The sequence below is a fragment of the Carettochelys insculpta genome, chromosome 2, assembly GCF_033958435.1.
Source record: "Carettochelys insculpta isolate YL-2023 chromosome 2, ASM3395843v1, whole genome shotgun sequence".
Taxonomy (NCBI): Eukaryota; Metazoa; Chordata; order Testudines; family Carettochelyidae; genus Carettochelys; species Carettochelys insculpta.
The window spans coordinates 182,605,250-182,619,175 of NC_134138.1; the positions used below are offsets into that span (position 1 = coordinate 182,605,250).

Sequence of the window (13,926 nt, forward strand, 5' to 3'; positions counted from 1 at the left end):
CAATTAAGGGTGTTTTCTGTTTTGAAAGTAACTGTCTCGTTTGAAGCCAGTCCTACTCTTCCATTACCAATTATTGTGATGCTCTCATTTGGTGGTAATGATCATCTTATGTTGTGACACAGGAATGCTCAGTTTGCACACACAACTGTTACCCCTTAGGCAAATGGCCAAGTCCTAGGGAGATGCGAGTTTGGGACTGGCTTATTCCCAGATCTAGGTGAGGCCACTAGGGCATACTGTCCCTGGGCAAAGAAAAGGTCTGTAACTACTGAATGATAAGACTGAGAGTCAAGGCGCTCTGCTCTGTCTCACCCAGCTGGAAACCACCTCTTTGTGGCCAGAACTCTTATGTGCCTACAGGAGAGCCAAGGATCAGGGATGAGCTGGCTCAGAGCCCAGAGCAACTCAGTTGTAAAAAGAAAGCTGGCTGCTGACAACAGTTGGGAGGGAATAGTGAGGTTTAATGGGCGTTTGAGGGACATATGTTTTTCAAACAGCCACAGAGTGACATAGGAGTGGTTTGGCTCATTTTCGAGAGGGAAAGAAGAAGGAGGAAGTTGGGCATTTGTTGAGCATCTGTGGGGGCACCCGGATGAGAATAATTACACTTAGTAGCTCTGTGCAATTTAATGATGAATGTGCTTCTCCTCAGATTCCTAGGGCTAGTACAGATGTGGGTGACACTTATTTGGTACGGGTGTCGTCTCTTGGGAAATGGGTTAAAAAACTGCCACATATGTTTCAAGGGGCTCTGATGCTGAAATGAGACAATGGTCTGATCAGCAGAGACGTAAACTACTACCATGTTTGTAGATCATTTATCAGGCTGTCTAAGCTTTCACTTCACATGAGAAATGTAATCTAGTGGGGTTCATGTTATAGTATTTTTAATTATCACTTCATTTTCCAGGAAGACTATTGGAATACATCTCTGATTTGCAGCTGAAAACCTAACTAGCTGATACTTGATTTATTAACATGGTTGTGGTTTGCTTTTTCCCAGTCAGAGCATTGTCTCGTTTCAGTATCAGAAACAGTCAGTCCGTGCTTGGCAGTTCTCTAGCAAATTCCCCAGGAGAGGACACTTTCATCAAATAAATGGCAATCGTCTCTGTATACGTTGATACACATTCAGACCTCAGATTCAGTTCAGTCAGAATAAACATTTTTAAATTTAAGTCCTAAAACATCAAGTTTAAAGTCTTTCCTAAATTATCATTTGTAACATTCCTATGCAGAGGTTCAGATTTTCAGGTTAAAACAGAACGGTGACATGTAACAATGCCAATCTCAGTCCAAAGAAAGGGATCTATGGTTACCCCATCACGAGCATGTCAGGTGTCCAATTCCATTTTTATAAGTCTGAGGAAAATAATTTTATTCATGTGACTACCAGAGGTGTGTATCACAGTTGACGTAGAACATAGCAAGAATTATAAAATGACAATAGTAATGCTATGAATAACACACCATTTATCTGTTCAGTTGTGATCCAATGGATCGTGCAGAGGCCTGTTTGCAGCACTCATTTGAAGTGTGACCTTGGACAATCGTACTTCTGTTATCTTGGTGAAACGAAGATAATAATAACTCACTTTTGAAGTGCTCTGAGTCCTTAGCTAATGCAAATTGGCATAACACCATTGACTTTAGTGTAGCTGTACCAATTTATATCAACTGAGAATCTGGTCCATAAGAGAGAGAGAGAGATGAAAACTCTAAATAACTTCATATAAATATTTTGCACTTATTTTTACTATCACATGGTTCTTATATATCCTTAGTAAACATAAAGCAACTTTTTATAGCCACTAATCCATGTTTGTATTTTCACTTAAATAAAACCTATCAGGCTTTGGCAGTATTGAGCCCCTACATTTTAATGAAGTAGCAGACGTACACACAGTACAATAGAAAGCTCATAAAAAGAAAATAAAACAGATTAAGGAAACTAGCTTAAAGTAGCTTGAGGAAAAAACCCCAAATATTTAAGTTTTAAATAATAATTCTTCAGCATGTGAAAATCCAGTGAGGGGCTGGAGCAATAGGGGAAAGGTCTGTTACAGAGATGAGGAAAAAAACCAAAAATATTGAATCCAAGTCCCAAAGAAAACTGATTCCCTTGTTGTCAGTTTTAATAGAGAAGCCGAAGTCAAGGAGAGTTTCAAAATGTAAGCACAGTTTATGAGGGGAGTATAAACAGTGATCCGATCACAGAATGATAGCAACTACAGAAAAATTGCTTCACATACAGGTCGAACATGTCTAGTCTGGCACCCTGAGGACCTGACTGGTGCCTAATGAGAGAATTTGCCTAACCACAGGAGGTCAATATTGTCTAGCAGCATTATGAAGCTTCCATTGTTTACTGGACTTTTAGAAGACATGTACAGGTAAATCAGAGCTAACAGCACAGAACACTGAGAGCCAGGACTGGTACCTGTAAACAAACTTTATGGGACCATGGGAACGTTGGCCACACATATGATAAGTAGACATACAGCTAACTAATATCATGCCAGATGACAAATGTTGCCGGATGAAAGTGTACCAGACTAGAGAGGTTCAACGTGTACCATATTTCACGTGTTGACTGAATACACACAAAAAAGGCAACCAATACAGATGTCTAAGGAGAAGAGGTAAGTGAGAAAATTGTGAGCAATGAGAATTAAAACAAGGCTATGATTCTCTGCCACTTTTTCCTTACACAGAGTAGTGGCAGGAAAATTATTTGGAAGCCGTTGGAAGAACTGAGTCAGGAAGGAATCATGACATGCACCATTGTTTTAGCTGCAGCAATTGTTAAATAATCATGAATTCTGGAGATGTTTCATAGGTGGAACTGAGGGTTGAAATAATGTATGAACAAAACAACAAATCATCATAAAAATATATCCAGATTGCAAGCATACCCCAGAAATGCATGAAATACAGAGTGAGCTTACCTCAAAGTAAAAATTCCAGCAGGAGAGAAGAAAAATGAAAGATTAAAATAAAAATGTCAGCCTTAAAATTATAAGGCATTTAGTTGGGATGTATCCCTGAAACATGTCAAAAAGAACATCAGGAAATATGGGGAAAAAAGCAGATTTCTACATCAGCTGTCGATAAGCAGTAATGAAGATCTTGAATCAGCTATGTATTTGAGTATTTTCTTAACTTGAGCCCATGAATGGTCTTGATGGCATCAGTGGACTTCTCATATTCATGTACTTAAACTTACATACATGCTTAAGTATCTTGCTGAATTGAGGTCTAAAGCACCAAATAGTAGGCAGTGCAAAGAAAAGATAATAGAAACCTATAACCTACTTGTAATTATTTAGAAGTTACATAAACCTGTGAGCCAGCCAATTAGAAAAACAGGACTTGAACATCAAAATGACATGGCCTCAAAGCCAAGCTCCAATATTTCAGGTTTTTTTTTAAACTGAAATAAGAAATGCAGGTAGTATTATGTTTTAATTATTTTTAATACAGATACTTTACTCCTAAACCTTTGATTACATTTAAATGGAGCATTATTAGGATGAAGTAGAAGGTGATGCAGCACCCATTAACATTGATAGAACTGTGGTTACATGTTAAGAGCAGCAGAGACCCAATAGGGTCAGTTTCCAAAGACATAAGGAATTCGGCAGCATTTGTTAAGTAATTGTGAATTCTGGAGTTGTTTAGTAAGTGGAAGACATGGGTGTTTTGAAAAGCTAAAACCATAACTTTAAAAACTGGATACACCCCCTCTCCACCAACAGATCAACTTAGATACTTGAAAAATGTAAAATAAAACTCTAATGTCTCTTAGCCTAGTGCTGTGAATGTGGAACTGATGATGTATGTTGATAGAGCATTGTTTTATGGCATTATTTTACTCTTCCGCTTTATTTGTCCAACTAGCATTGGCCAGGCAGAATTATGAGCTGCAAAGGGAAAGCTGCTTCTCAATCTCTGTATTTTATTTAATAGTTTATTTTGAGTGTTTGCATTGAAGTGGCAGGGCTTTAAGGGAGCTCCATGTGAGCCACTGTCTCATCGCTTGTGCTTAAATTAATGATGTGAACGTCTAAGCAGCCATCAGATTCATAAATCACGAGAAATGAGAGGGGTAACGTATAAAAGTCTTTTCCTTTTGTTTAGCAATTTATCATTTTGCTTGCACATTAATAAACAGAGCTCCCCTGAGGTAAGCCACAGGAAGATAAATTTTTCTTCCTAATTTTCCTCAATTGTAGCCAGTAGATCACAAGTGGAATGAGTGGGCTTGTCACAGCGTGTTCTGACTCTTTATACCCATCACCAGTAGTAATAAATAAACAGGATACAGTACTTTGATAGATAATTATTTTCGTTTATGTAACAGGTGCCAGATTTCCGAGTCCAAGGCTGTCAACTAGACCAAGTCGAAAACGTACGTTGTCCATATCACCCTTGTCTGATCACAGCTTTGACCTTCAGACCATGATACGGACATCTCCAAACTCCTTGGTCACAATTCTCAATAATTCTCGTAGCAGTTCTTCAGCTAGTGGGTCCTATGGCCATTTATCTGCAAGTGCAATAAGGTAAAAACTGTAAAGTACTGATTATTTTTGTTACAGCATTTTCTGTGTATAATCCTGAATTATTACTCTTATACCACACACCTACATGTATGCAAATATACACACACATGTATTTCTCTTTAGATTGCAGAGTGTTTGTAGTATCTATCTTGATGACTGGAGATGAATTTATAGCACCACCATATTTCTTGATTGGGAAAGTAACCAATAGAGAATTTTCAGGTGTTTTATTATCCACTAGAGATAACTTTCAATCTGAAGGGCAATAATAGCATATAAATGCACGCACATGCACGCACACACACATCAATAATATTCAAGTATAAAGACGTAGGATGGGATTGACACTTGTGAATCTAAGACATTTAAATTATTTTGAAAATCCTGCCCATAAATACGACAGTCCTCAAAGTGTCCCAATGGTACCGTGATCAAAAATGTGAACCTCACGTGCTTTCTGATACTATCATTAAACCTTCTAGTTATTTGTCTGGTAGCTTTCCTACTCTGTATGTTTATAGGTAAGGCTCTCTAAGGCTAGAGGGTGTGTACCTTCCTTTTCACTTAAGAAGTATTTCTTGTGGATTTCTTACAGTTAGTAGTCTGTTCCCAGATAGACACCTTAAAATAAAAGCTAAAATAAGGGTACCATACCTTAAAATAAAGTAAGCATCTACCAACATACCTGCCAGAGCATGGCAGATAATGTCTCTATCTAGGTACAACAAAGAGACACATTTCTAGTCCCTGGTCAGTTACATTTCCTCCATTATTAGCATATGGGACAAAGTAGAGGAGCTACTCACCAGAGATCTTGTGAATTCCACTTGGCTGCTTCATTTGCATATTCTACAAATTGCCAAAAGAAGAGCAATGGAGCCAGGCGATAGAAGAAGAGTAGAGTGGTGAGACTGAGAGAAGTTGCAAGGGAGGAGGAAGGGGGACAAGGTAGCAAACAGGACAGAAGGAGAAAAAACAAGATAGCAGAAGCAGAACAAAGGACATAAAGGAAAAGGAGATGAAGCGAGTAACAAAAGGCGTCAGTACTGAGAGGAAAATGCAGAACAAAGAAGAAACAAATGCAGAGACCTTGAAGTGTTTGTGACATCATGAAATACTAACTGAAAGAGTTCCTTCAGCGTTCCAAAAAAATCTCAGAAGTCTCAGAAAATATTGATTTTGCATTTATGGCACTGGAGCAAAGACTTTTGCTGATCCCTGGCTTAGAGGCAGCCTGCACCTTCAATTTGCAGCTGGAGAGAGGAGTTAGTCCCTATAGCAATTTCTTGAGAATTTTTGGCAATGTGCAACCCCACTTTTCCAACAAGAAAGGCACACTTAAAACTTCAAAAACTGGCCATGGGGATTTACACTGCTGGAGAAGTTGGTGAGTGCAAGTGGTGTTTAGAAAACATGAGTCTGGCAGATTTTTAACGTGACAGTACTGTAAATACTTAGAATAAGCAAAAGTGCTGTTGTTTTTACACTTCTTTCTAAATAGTCATATTTCAAAGTACTGCTGTAGTTGAATAGCTATATTGTGTTTTACAGGCATGAGGTCATAATTCTGAAATACAGCTCTGCAATCCATCTAACCATAGTCACAATTACCAAGTACTGTAGCTGTTAGAATATGACTTTTATCAGTAGCTGGCAGTGATTTTTAGCCACATCTGTTAAATATATGTACTATAGAAGCATACTATTCACGCTGTTGTTATGAACCAGAACCAGAAGCTGGGCCTGGACAACTGACGATGAATTACCTAGTAACTGCCTTGTTCTTTTCATTCCCTCTGAAGCACCTGGCACTGGCCACTGAGAGAAGACAGGATGCTGTGCTAGGTGGCCCATTGTTCTGACCTGGCGTTGCCATTCTTAGGTTCTTATGAACCTCCTTCTCCATCATATGTAATTTTGGGGAAGAAATCCAATGGAGAAATTTGGCATAGTTAATCTCTACCTTGAAGTAAATATTCTCCTCAACTTTGAAATTTGGCCCAGTTGTTTTGTCATATATTATTACACACAGGAGACACTCCTGCAAATGCTTATTTGTTGGAATAGTTTTAGTCAAGGCAGCTAAGAAATGTTAAGAAATGATGATCTAAACCTGAGGACGGTCCTAAGGATTAGGCCCAATAGATCTAGTCTTACGAGTTAGCATTGCTGGAAAAAAAAAGGTTGTGAGATTGACCCTATGCACTGTTAAGGTTTTCAGAATTTTTTGCTCCTAATTTGTGAGAATGTGTGGTGGAAAATTTCGCTGCAAATTTAATAATTCTAATATAATATAATATATTCACCATCAGAAGTGGGAAACATATCATTACATCCTTTCCACTAGAAATAAAGAAAAGAAAATGGAACAGCTTTTGAGATCCTTGAAAGGATTATCAAATACATTTCTAGATCTTTTTCAGACACTGCATCTTAACTGTTTAGCATTTCAGAACCATGTTTTAAACAATAGATAACAACACTGTTTAACTTTTTCCCATCTGGATGTGACTACCAAATAGTTAAATCTAAACCCATAGCAACATGTGCCTAATTTGTGTAGAGAAGATTATCTGCAGTCACAGTGAATTGTGGTAAGTGCACTTGATAGTTAGGATTGCAGTAGTTCAGTAGTCCTGTAGATGTAGTTCAAAGTTACAGTAATGGTTAGTTCTAATTGAAAACACATTATTCTTCTGGGCCTGGTTTTCAGAGGTTCTGAGCACTCACAGCTTCAACTGAACGCGATAGGAGCTGTCCTTCAAACATTGAAATTGCTTTAGACTTCTAAGTACTCTGAAATCAGGCCCTATATGTTTGAAACTGGGCATACAAAATTAGTAAACAATTTGACTTTAATCATTTTCTCAGTTTCCCACCTATAAGAGAGGGATATTGTCACCATCTTATCTCATGGGGTTGGAAAGTGCTTGTGAATATATATCAGAGAGGTAGCCGTGTTAGTCTGTATCTTCGAGAACAAGAAGAAGTCCTATGGCACCTTATAGACTAACAGATATTTTGGGGCATAAGCTTTCGTGGGCAAAGACCCACTTGCATCTGATGAAGCAGGTCTTTGCCCACGAAAGTTTATGCTCCAAAATATCTGTTAGTCTACAAGGTGCCACAGGACTCCTTGTTGTTCTTGTGAATGTAGTTGAGTTAGCATTTGTGAACAACTCAGCTGCTATAGTGATGAGCACCATAGAAAAATTCATGAGGAAATTAATAACTCTGCGTTCAAAGAGTAGTTTGAATAATGTGCATTAATAAAGCAGGTGGGCATAATACAGCCTGCAGGCCACCTCTGGCCTGGCAGACCTTTTTATTTGGTCTCCAAGCTCCTGCCAGAGTTGGGAGGTCAAGGGCTTGCCTGTTCTGCATGGTGCTTGCTCTGCTCAGCTTGGCACATCAGCTGGAAACTGGTGTGTGTCTGCTTCCGTTCCACCCAACGCTCCAGCTGAGGAGTGGCACGTGGCTTGCTCGGCTTAGTCCAGCAAACCATCCGGGAAGCACGTTCAGGAATTTGCCCCACTCCGTCTATCACTCCAGCTGGGGAATGGGATCAGGGGCATGCTCCACTCAGAGGGGCGCTCCGTCCTAGCAGCCGTGCCAGGCTTGTTTCACTCTGCCCATCACTCCCCTGCCCCCAACTCTCAATTCCACCATCTCTCTGCACACACAGAGCCACACTGTGCAGGTGTGACTTCACCATGTGGGGGCAGGGCGGAGGTAAGGTGTGGCATAAAGTTACAGGTGAGCTTACACAAATCTTTCCATTTTCTTCTCCACCTTGGTTCTGGGCTTGAGTGCCATGGCTCAGAATTGTCAGGGGTGCTGATGTTTCATGAGTCCAGGCCACAGAGAGGGCCCAGTGTTTGCACCGTGTGTGTAGTCTTGTAAAGCCTTATTCAAAGGGGGCATGGAGTGGGGTTAAGTTTGCCTTAACTTTTGTCGTACATTGTTTTGAGGGTGTATGTATGGTTGTAAGTAAGGTTTTATGTTCATTTCCTCTAAAATATATCGTTATTAAATAGTTTATTGGAATAGCTCTGACTTGTTAACTTTGTGACCATCCATGGTTCTCCATCCCATTTCCATATCCACATGTGGCCATCAGGCCAAAAATATTACCCACCCTGAAATAAAGCCAGGGATTACACAGTAAACAAAGTAACTGGTCATTAAAGGAGCGCTATCCATCGTGTGCATTGAATGAGCTTGAGGTCTTCTGGAAAAAAAACCAATCTGTTCATGCTATTAATGACAGTATCACAATGCATACAGAGAAAGGGTGGAATGAAGGTTGCACAGACAACCTTCATTCTGTCATTTTCTAACTTTTGAGTGCTTGATTTTGCAACCTTAACATTCTTTTAACGTGTGTGTGTGTGTGTGTGTGAGACAGAGAGAGAGAGAGAGAGAGATGGGTGCATTCATGCACAATTTGTATTAAGAGAGTGCCCGGGATTCCAATGCAGAACCAGGCCCCATTGTGTTAACCACTGCACTCACATATTAAAAGTACAAGAGCTGCCATACTTGGTAGATTACAACATACAGTAATCCCCCGAGGTATGTACGTATCTCACATTAGTGCAATTGTAGGGGGAACTCAGAAGCTCCAGCCAGCTCTTACCCTGAGTGCCGTTGCTGGGTGGGAGAGGGGTGGTCGGGGTGGCAGCTTTTTAACAGGGGAATTCTCTGCCTCCTTCAGCCCCCCCCAGCAACAGCACTTGGGGCAGAGCTGGCGGCACCCTAAGCCAGCTGCAATCACCCTTCCCTGGGGGATTGCATCCCCCCTGCACAGTGGTGGTGGTGGCAGCTGCTGCTGCCGAGCTGGCTGACAGCCACCCAGCCAGCCAGCACCACTTCAAATCCAGGATCCCAGCCGTGGCAGCAGCTGCTGATGCTGAGGTGGCGGTCCTGCCCCCTCGACTTGTGCAAATTTTGAGTTATGATTGGTTTTCCAGTAGCATAATTCTTGCGCAAATCGAGGATCTACTGTATCAATAAAACAAACTGGCTACATCTACACTAGAAGCATCTGTCTACAGAAGTTGCTGATGGAAGAGACGTTCCAACAAAACTTCTGTTGACAGAGGTAATAATGAGGTTGGTGATGAAATAAGCCTCATCTTTGATGTTTGTTTGTGCAGTGCCTAGCCCAATGAAGTCCATATTATGGAGATCCTACACACTACTATAGGAGGAAAATAAATATTTTAGCACAATGAGCTTAGGTTTTGGTTTCATTTGTCATTGTCAGCTGGCAATGTCATGCACTGTCCTATCCATGAGCTGCACGCTTGAAAGCTGTTGCTGTTGCTATTGTAGACGGCTAAGGGAGATTCTTCTTTAGCTCACCAACTAGAACTGTTACTTTACAAATTTGAAAACACCTGTTTCCTGGTGCAGTCATAGACATGGGAACTGGGATGGAGGGGGTGGTGCAGCACTTCTTGGGGCTCCCGGGAGCTGCCCCATGCACCCAGGATCCCCACTGCTGTTGCAGACACTCTGGGTCCTGGCTACCACTCCATGTGCCCAGAGTCTTAGCTGACAACCCCAAGTGCCTGAGCTCCCAGCCTCAGCTCTGTGGGCAGAGGGAAGGGGTAATGGAGCAGGTTTTCAGCACCCCTATTGTTAAAAATGTTCCAATGCCACTGATTGCAACTGGGAGGAATTATGCACAAAGGAGCTAAATGAAACAATGCCAGTGAGGATACTCCGTCATTTGGCGTTTACTCGTTTGGTTACCTTCCTCACTCATGCAGTGCAGTACTCCTGCTACAAATTGTTTGTCGGGATGTACTTATATGTAGCATGTACTACCTGAACAATTATTAGATATTGAACTGCTGTAACACTTCTTGCTGAGAGGCAGTGTGGCCTAGTAGGATGAGCTTGGAGGGGGTAATCATTTCCCATGACATTAAGATTACCAGCTGTACTCTTTTGCAAAAAGGCGATGGGTGTCTTTAATAAACCTAACTGGTTAGAACTTTGCTTTTGTATCATCCAGGATCACTGTTAGCACAGAGCCTCTAGCATCTTTATGGTAGCTGGATCTTCAAATGAAATTAATAGACAGTAGGTTTAAAACAAGTGTAAGGAAGTATTTCTTCACCCAACATACAGTCAGCCCATGGAACTCACTGCCAGTGGATGTCATGAATGCCAATTTTTTATTTTTTTTAAGATAAGTTCATAGAGAATAGGTCTATCAATGGCTATTGACCAGCATGGTCAGAGATGCAAGGGATACAACTCCATGTTCTGAATGTCTTTAAACTTCTGACTGCTATGAAGCTAGGTCCAGGCTGCAGGGGAAGAATCACTTAAAAACTTCCCTGTTGTGTTCATTTCCTCTGACGTACTTCATACCAGCCACATCCAGAAAAGAGGCTAGATGGGCCATTGGTCTGACCCAGTATGGTCGTTCTTATGGTACAGTTTTTGCCAAGTCACTTTTCTGCAGATGACCCAAATCCTGCCGTTTTTTGCACTTGCTTAAATCAGGAGTAGCTCCACTGACCATGACAGAGTTATTCTACCTCTAGCAAGTTTAACCGAGGACGGAATCTGCCCACATAACCTCACCTTAAAATTGATTTTTATGTTTGTTCAGGAGTCCTTTGGGATCTCTTCCAATGATTGAAAGGAGCTGAGAAAACACAGCAGCACTTTTCCCCGAGATCTGCTCTTCTGCATCTCAATTGTATATGTGATTGGAGCAGAAAGGTGAAATTAACAAGACTTGGTTAATTATAGCCAGAGTTTGTGTGATCTGGTTAATGTCATTTTCCTGCTAGGCTGAAGTGACGCTGAACATCCTTGGAGATTTTAATAATGGGAGTGGGTGTGAAGGAAAGCTGACCTGCATAGTAAGATTAAGCAGTGGAAGAAGGGGAAAGGAAAGAGCATAAACTCTTGCAGCAGAGGGTAGGGTTTGTGCTTTCACAAGGCACAAGTTAATGGAGTCCTAATCATTTTCCCTTTTCCTTTAAACTCCCTGTGTAAAATACTAGAAGAGGGAAACTAACTAGAATTGGATTATCCTCCTCTTTGAAGCTTTTTATATAGGAACAACTGCAATGGGAAATTGACTAAGTCTGTAGGATCACATATTAGTTTTGCTTCATCTGGCATATGGTAGAAAACCTAGATGCAGAGGTCAGTTTCCTACAAACCACCTAAAAAGGGGAAAACGAGAGAAATAATACAAATGAGAGTCAAAGGGTCAGAAAGTCTGTCACAAAGGATACTCTGTCATCTATGAGGTCCCAAATCCCTGACAGAGAGGGGTGAACACAAAGAAGCGTGAGACTTCATATCACTTCCAAAGTTAGTTTTAGCATTAAATATTTTAACACTGGGTATTTATGTTATCCATATAATCATTCAGTCTCTCTTCTAATCTTGCTAAGTTCTTGGCCTCAGCAACATCCTTCAGTGGTAAGAATCTGGGGGCAAATTATATACTGTGTGAAAAAAGTTTTTCCTTCTGTCAGTTGTGAGTTTTAGCTTTAAAACTTCACTAAGGCTGTGTCTACACGACCTCCGTACTTCGAAAGGAGGATGGTAAGTAGGGTGTTGGGATTTTATTAATGAAGTGCTGCACTGCATATACAGCACTTCATTATGCAAATTCCTCCCCCCACAGCAGCTTCGAAGTGCCGCCTCATGTCTAGCTGTGGCTTATACCCACCGGTACTTTGAAGTGCCCGGGGTACTTTGAAGTCCATTTATTCCTTGCTGGCACTTGGTAGTTTAACACTTCAGAGTCGCCGCAGGGGGGAATTTGCTTCATGAAGTGCTGCATATGTACTGCAGCACTTCATTAATAAACTCCCAACACTCTACTTGCCATCCTCCCTTTGAAGTAGGGAGGTAGTGTAGACAAGCCCTAAATGTCTCTTTGCTCCTGTGTTATGAGACACGGAGAACAGAGGGTCCCAGTCTACTGTCTCCATGTAATTATGTTATATATTGTTATCTTACCTTCTCTTATTTATCGCTTTTCTAAAGCAATGATTATTTTCATTCTTTCTTATGAGAGTTTTTCCAGACTTTGGATCATTCTTTTTGGATTTCTCTGAAACTCCCGTTGTTTTACAATATCCCCTTTGAAATGAGACCAGTACTTCACAGTATTCCAGATGAGGCCCTACTATTGATTATAATATTTTCTATATTCTGTCTGTCTTTATGCATCATCACATCAAACAAAATTATGTGGCTTAATGGGGCTGATAAAAGCCAGACAGAATTCTAGAATAGTTTGGAAATGAACAAATGAAACACAGTGTGTTTGGGGATATTTTGACAGGAATCTCCTAATGCAGGAGGTTGCACAGATCTTACTGTTTTCATCGGTAGAAAGACACTCATGCGCAAGGTAAAAGACTTGGGTAACTCTATAAGCTTCAAAGGTTTTTTGTCATGTTATTCATCTTTGTTTTTAGATCTATATAAATCAAACCTAAGACTTCAGGCTGTGACTTTTTATAAAGTGTAACATCTCTGGCTGGTGGTGTGTAATATATTGTAAATAAAAAAAATTAGTTTAAATCAGTGTAGTCATTTTCAAGATCTTGGAGTACAGAAAATAAACAGATGTGTCTTAGGTTCCAGTGTATTTTTGTGCAACTTTAAATAAAGCCAAAATGGTCACTTTGTAGTATTCATTTGTGGATTTAAACTCTGTAAATATGCAGAAAAAGAATGTGAGGACAGTGGATCCAATTCAGCATCCACTTTCACTCAGGCAGCTCCATTAAACCAACTTCAGACCTAGGACAACTCCCCTGAAACACATCCTGTTGTGAGTATATGATATACATTACGCATTTAAACATGAGGATCTTAGTCTCCACTCTGTACCATGCAACTTGAGCAAAGTGTGTGTAAATGACTACCAGGCCTGTCAGCCTTGAGCCCAACTATGAATGGCAGTGAAGAATTACAATAGGAACAGAAATCAAATATTAATGTAATGGTTGAAGTCCACTTCTAGCCTTGTTGAGGTGGATTTTTATGTGTAGTTTTTTCTTATGCAATCTCTATTTTGCAGAATAATGAGACTCAATTAGATTGTTGTGGGAATTCTTCATGTTTTGTGTGCAAGAGGATACATGTTTTCAAAACACAAAAAACTACATAGTCTCTGCCTCAAAGTCAAGCAACCTACTAAGGATTGGGGAAGAGGACATAAATTGAATGCATTTGCACACGTGTGTTCATAGATACATATTGCATCTCTTTGTTGTTATGGACACTGCAGAGCAAATCACTTTAGACAGGCTAATTTGACAAACTTTAGTGGCAGAGTTACAGCCTTTAAACTAGATAGTACAGC

At 40.4% G+C, this 13,926-nt stretch overlaps 1 protein-coding gene across 1 annotated transcript in view; it reads left to right on the forward strand.

Moving 5' to 3' along the window:
• Positions 1 to 13,926, forward strand: part of GLI3 (GLI family zinc finger 3) — a 315,057-nt gene that overhangs the window by 238,101 nt on the left and 63,030 nt on the right. The window contains exon 7 of the mRNA XM_074988081.1: positions 4,364 to 4,565. Within this exon, the coding sequence (XP_074844182.1) occupies positions 4,364 to 4,565 (202 nt within the window). The remainder of the gene's footprint in view (positions 1 to 4,363; positions 4,566 to 13,926) is intronic.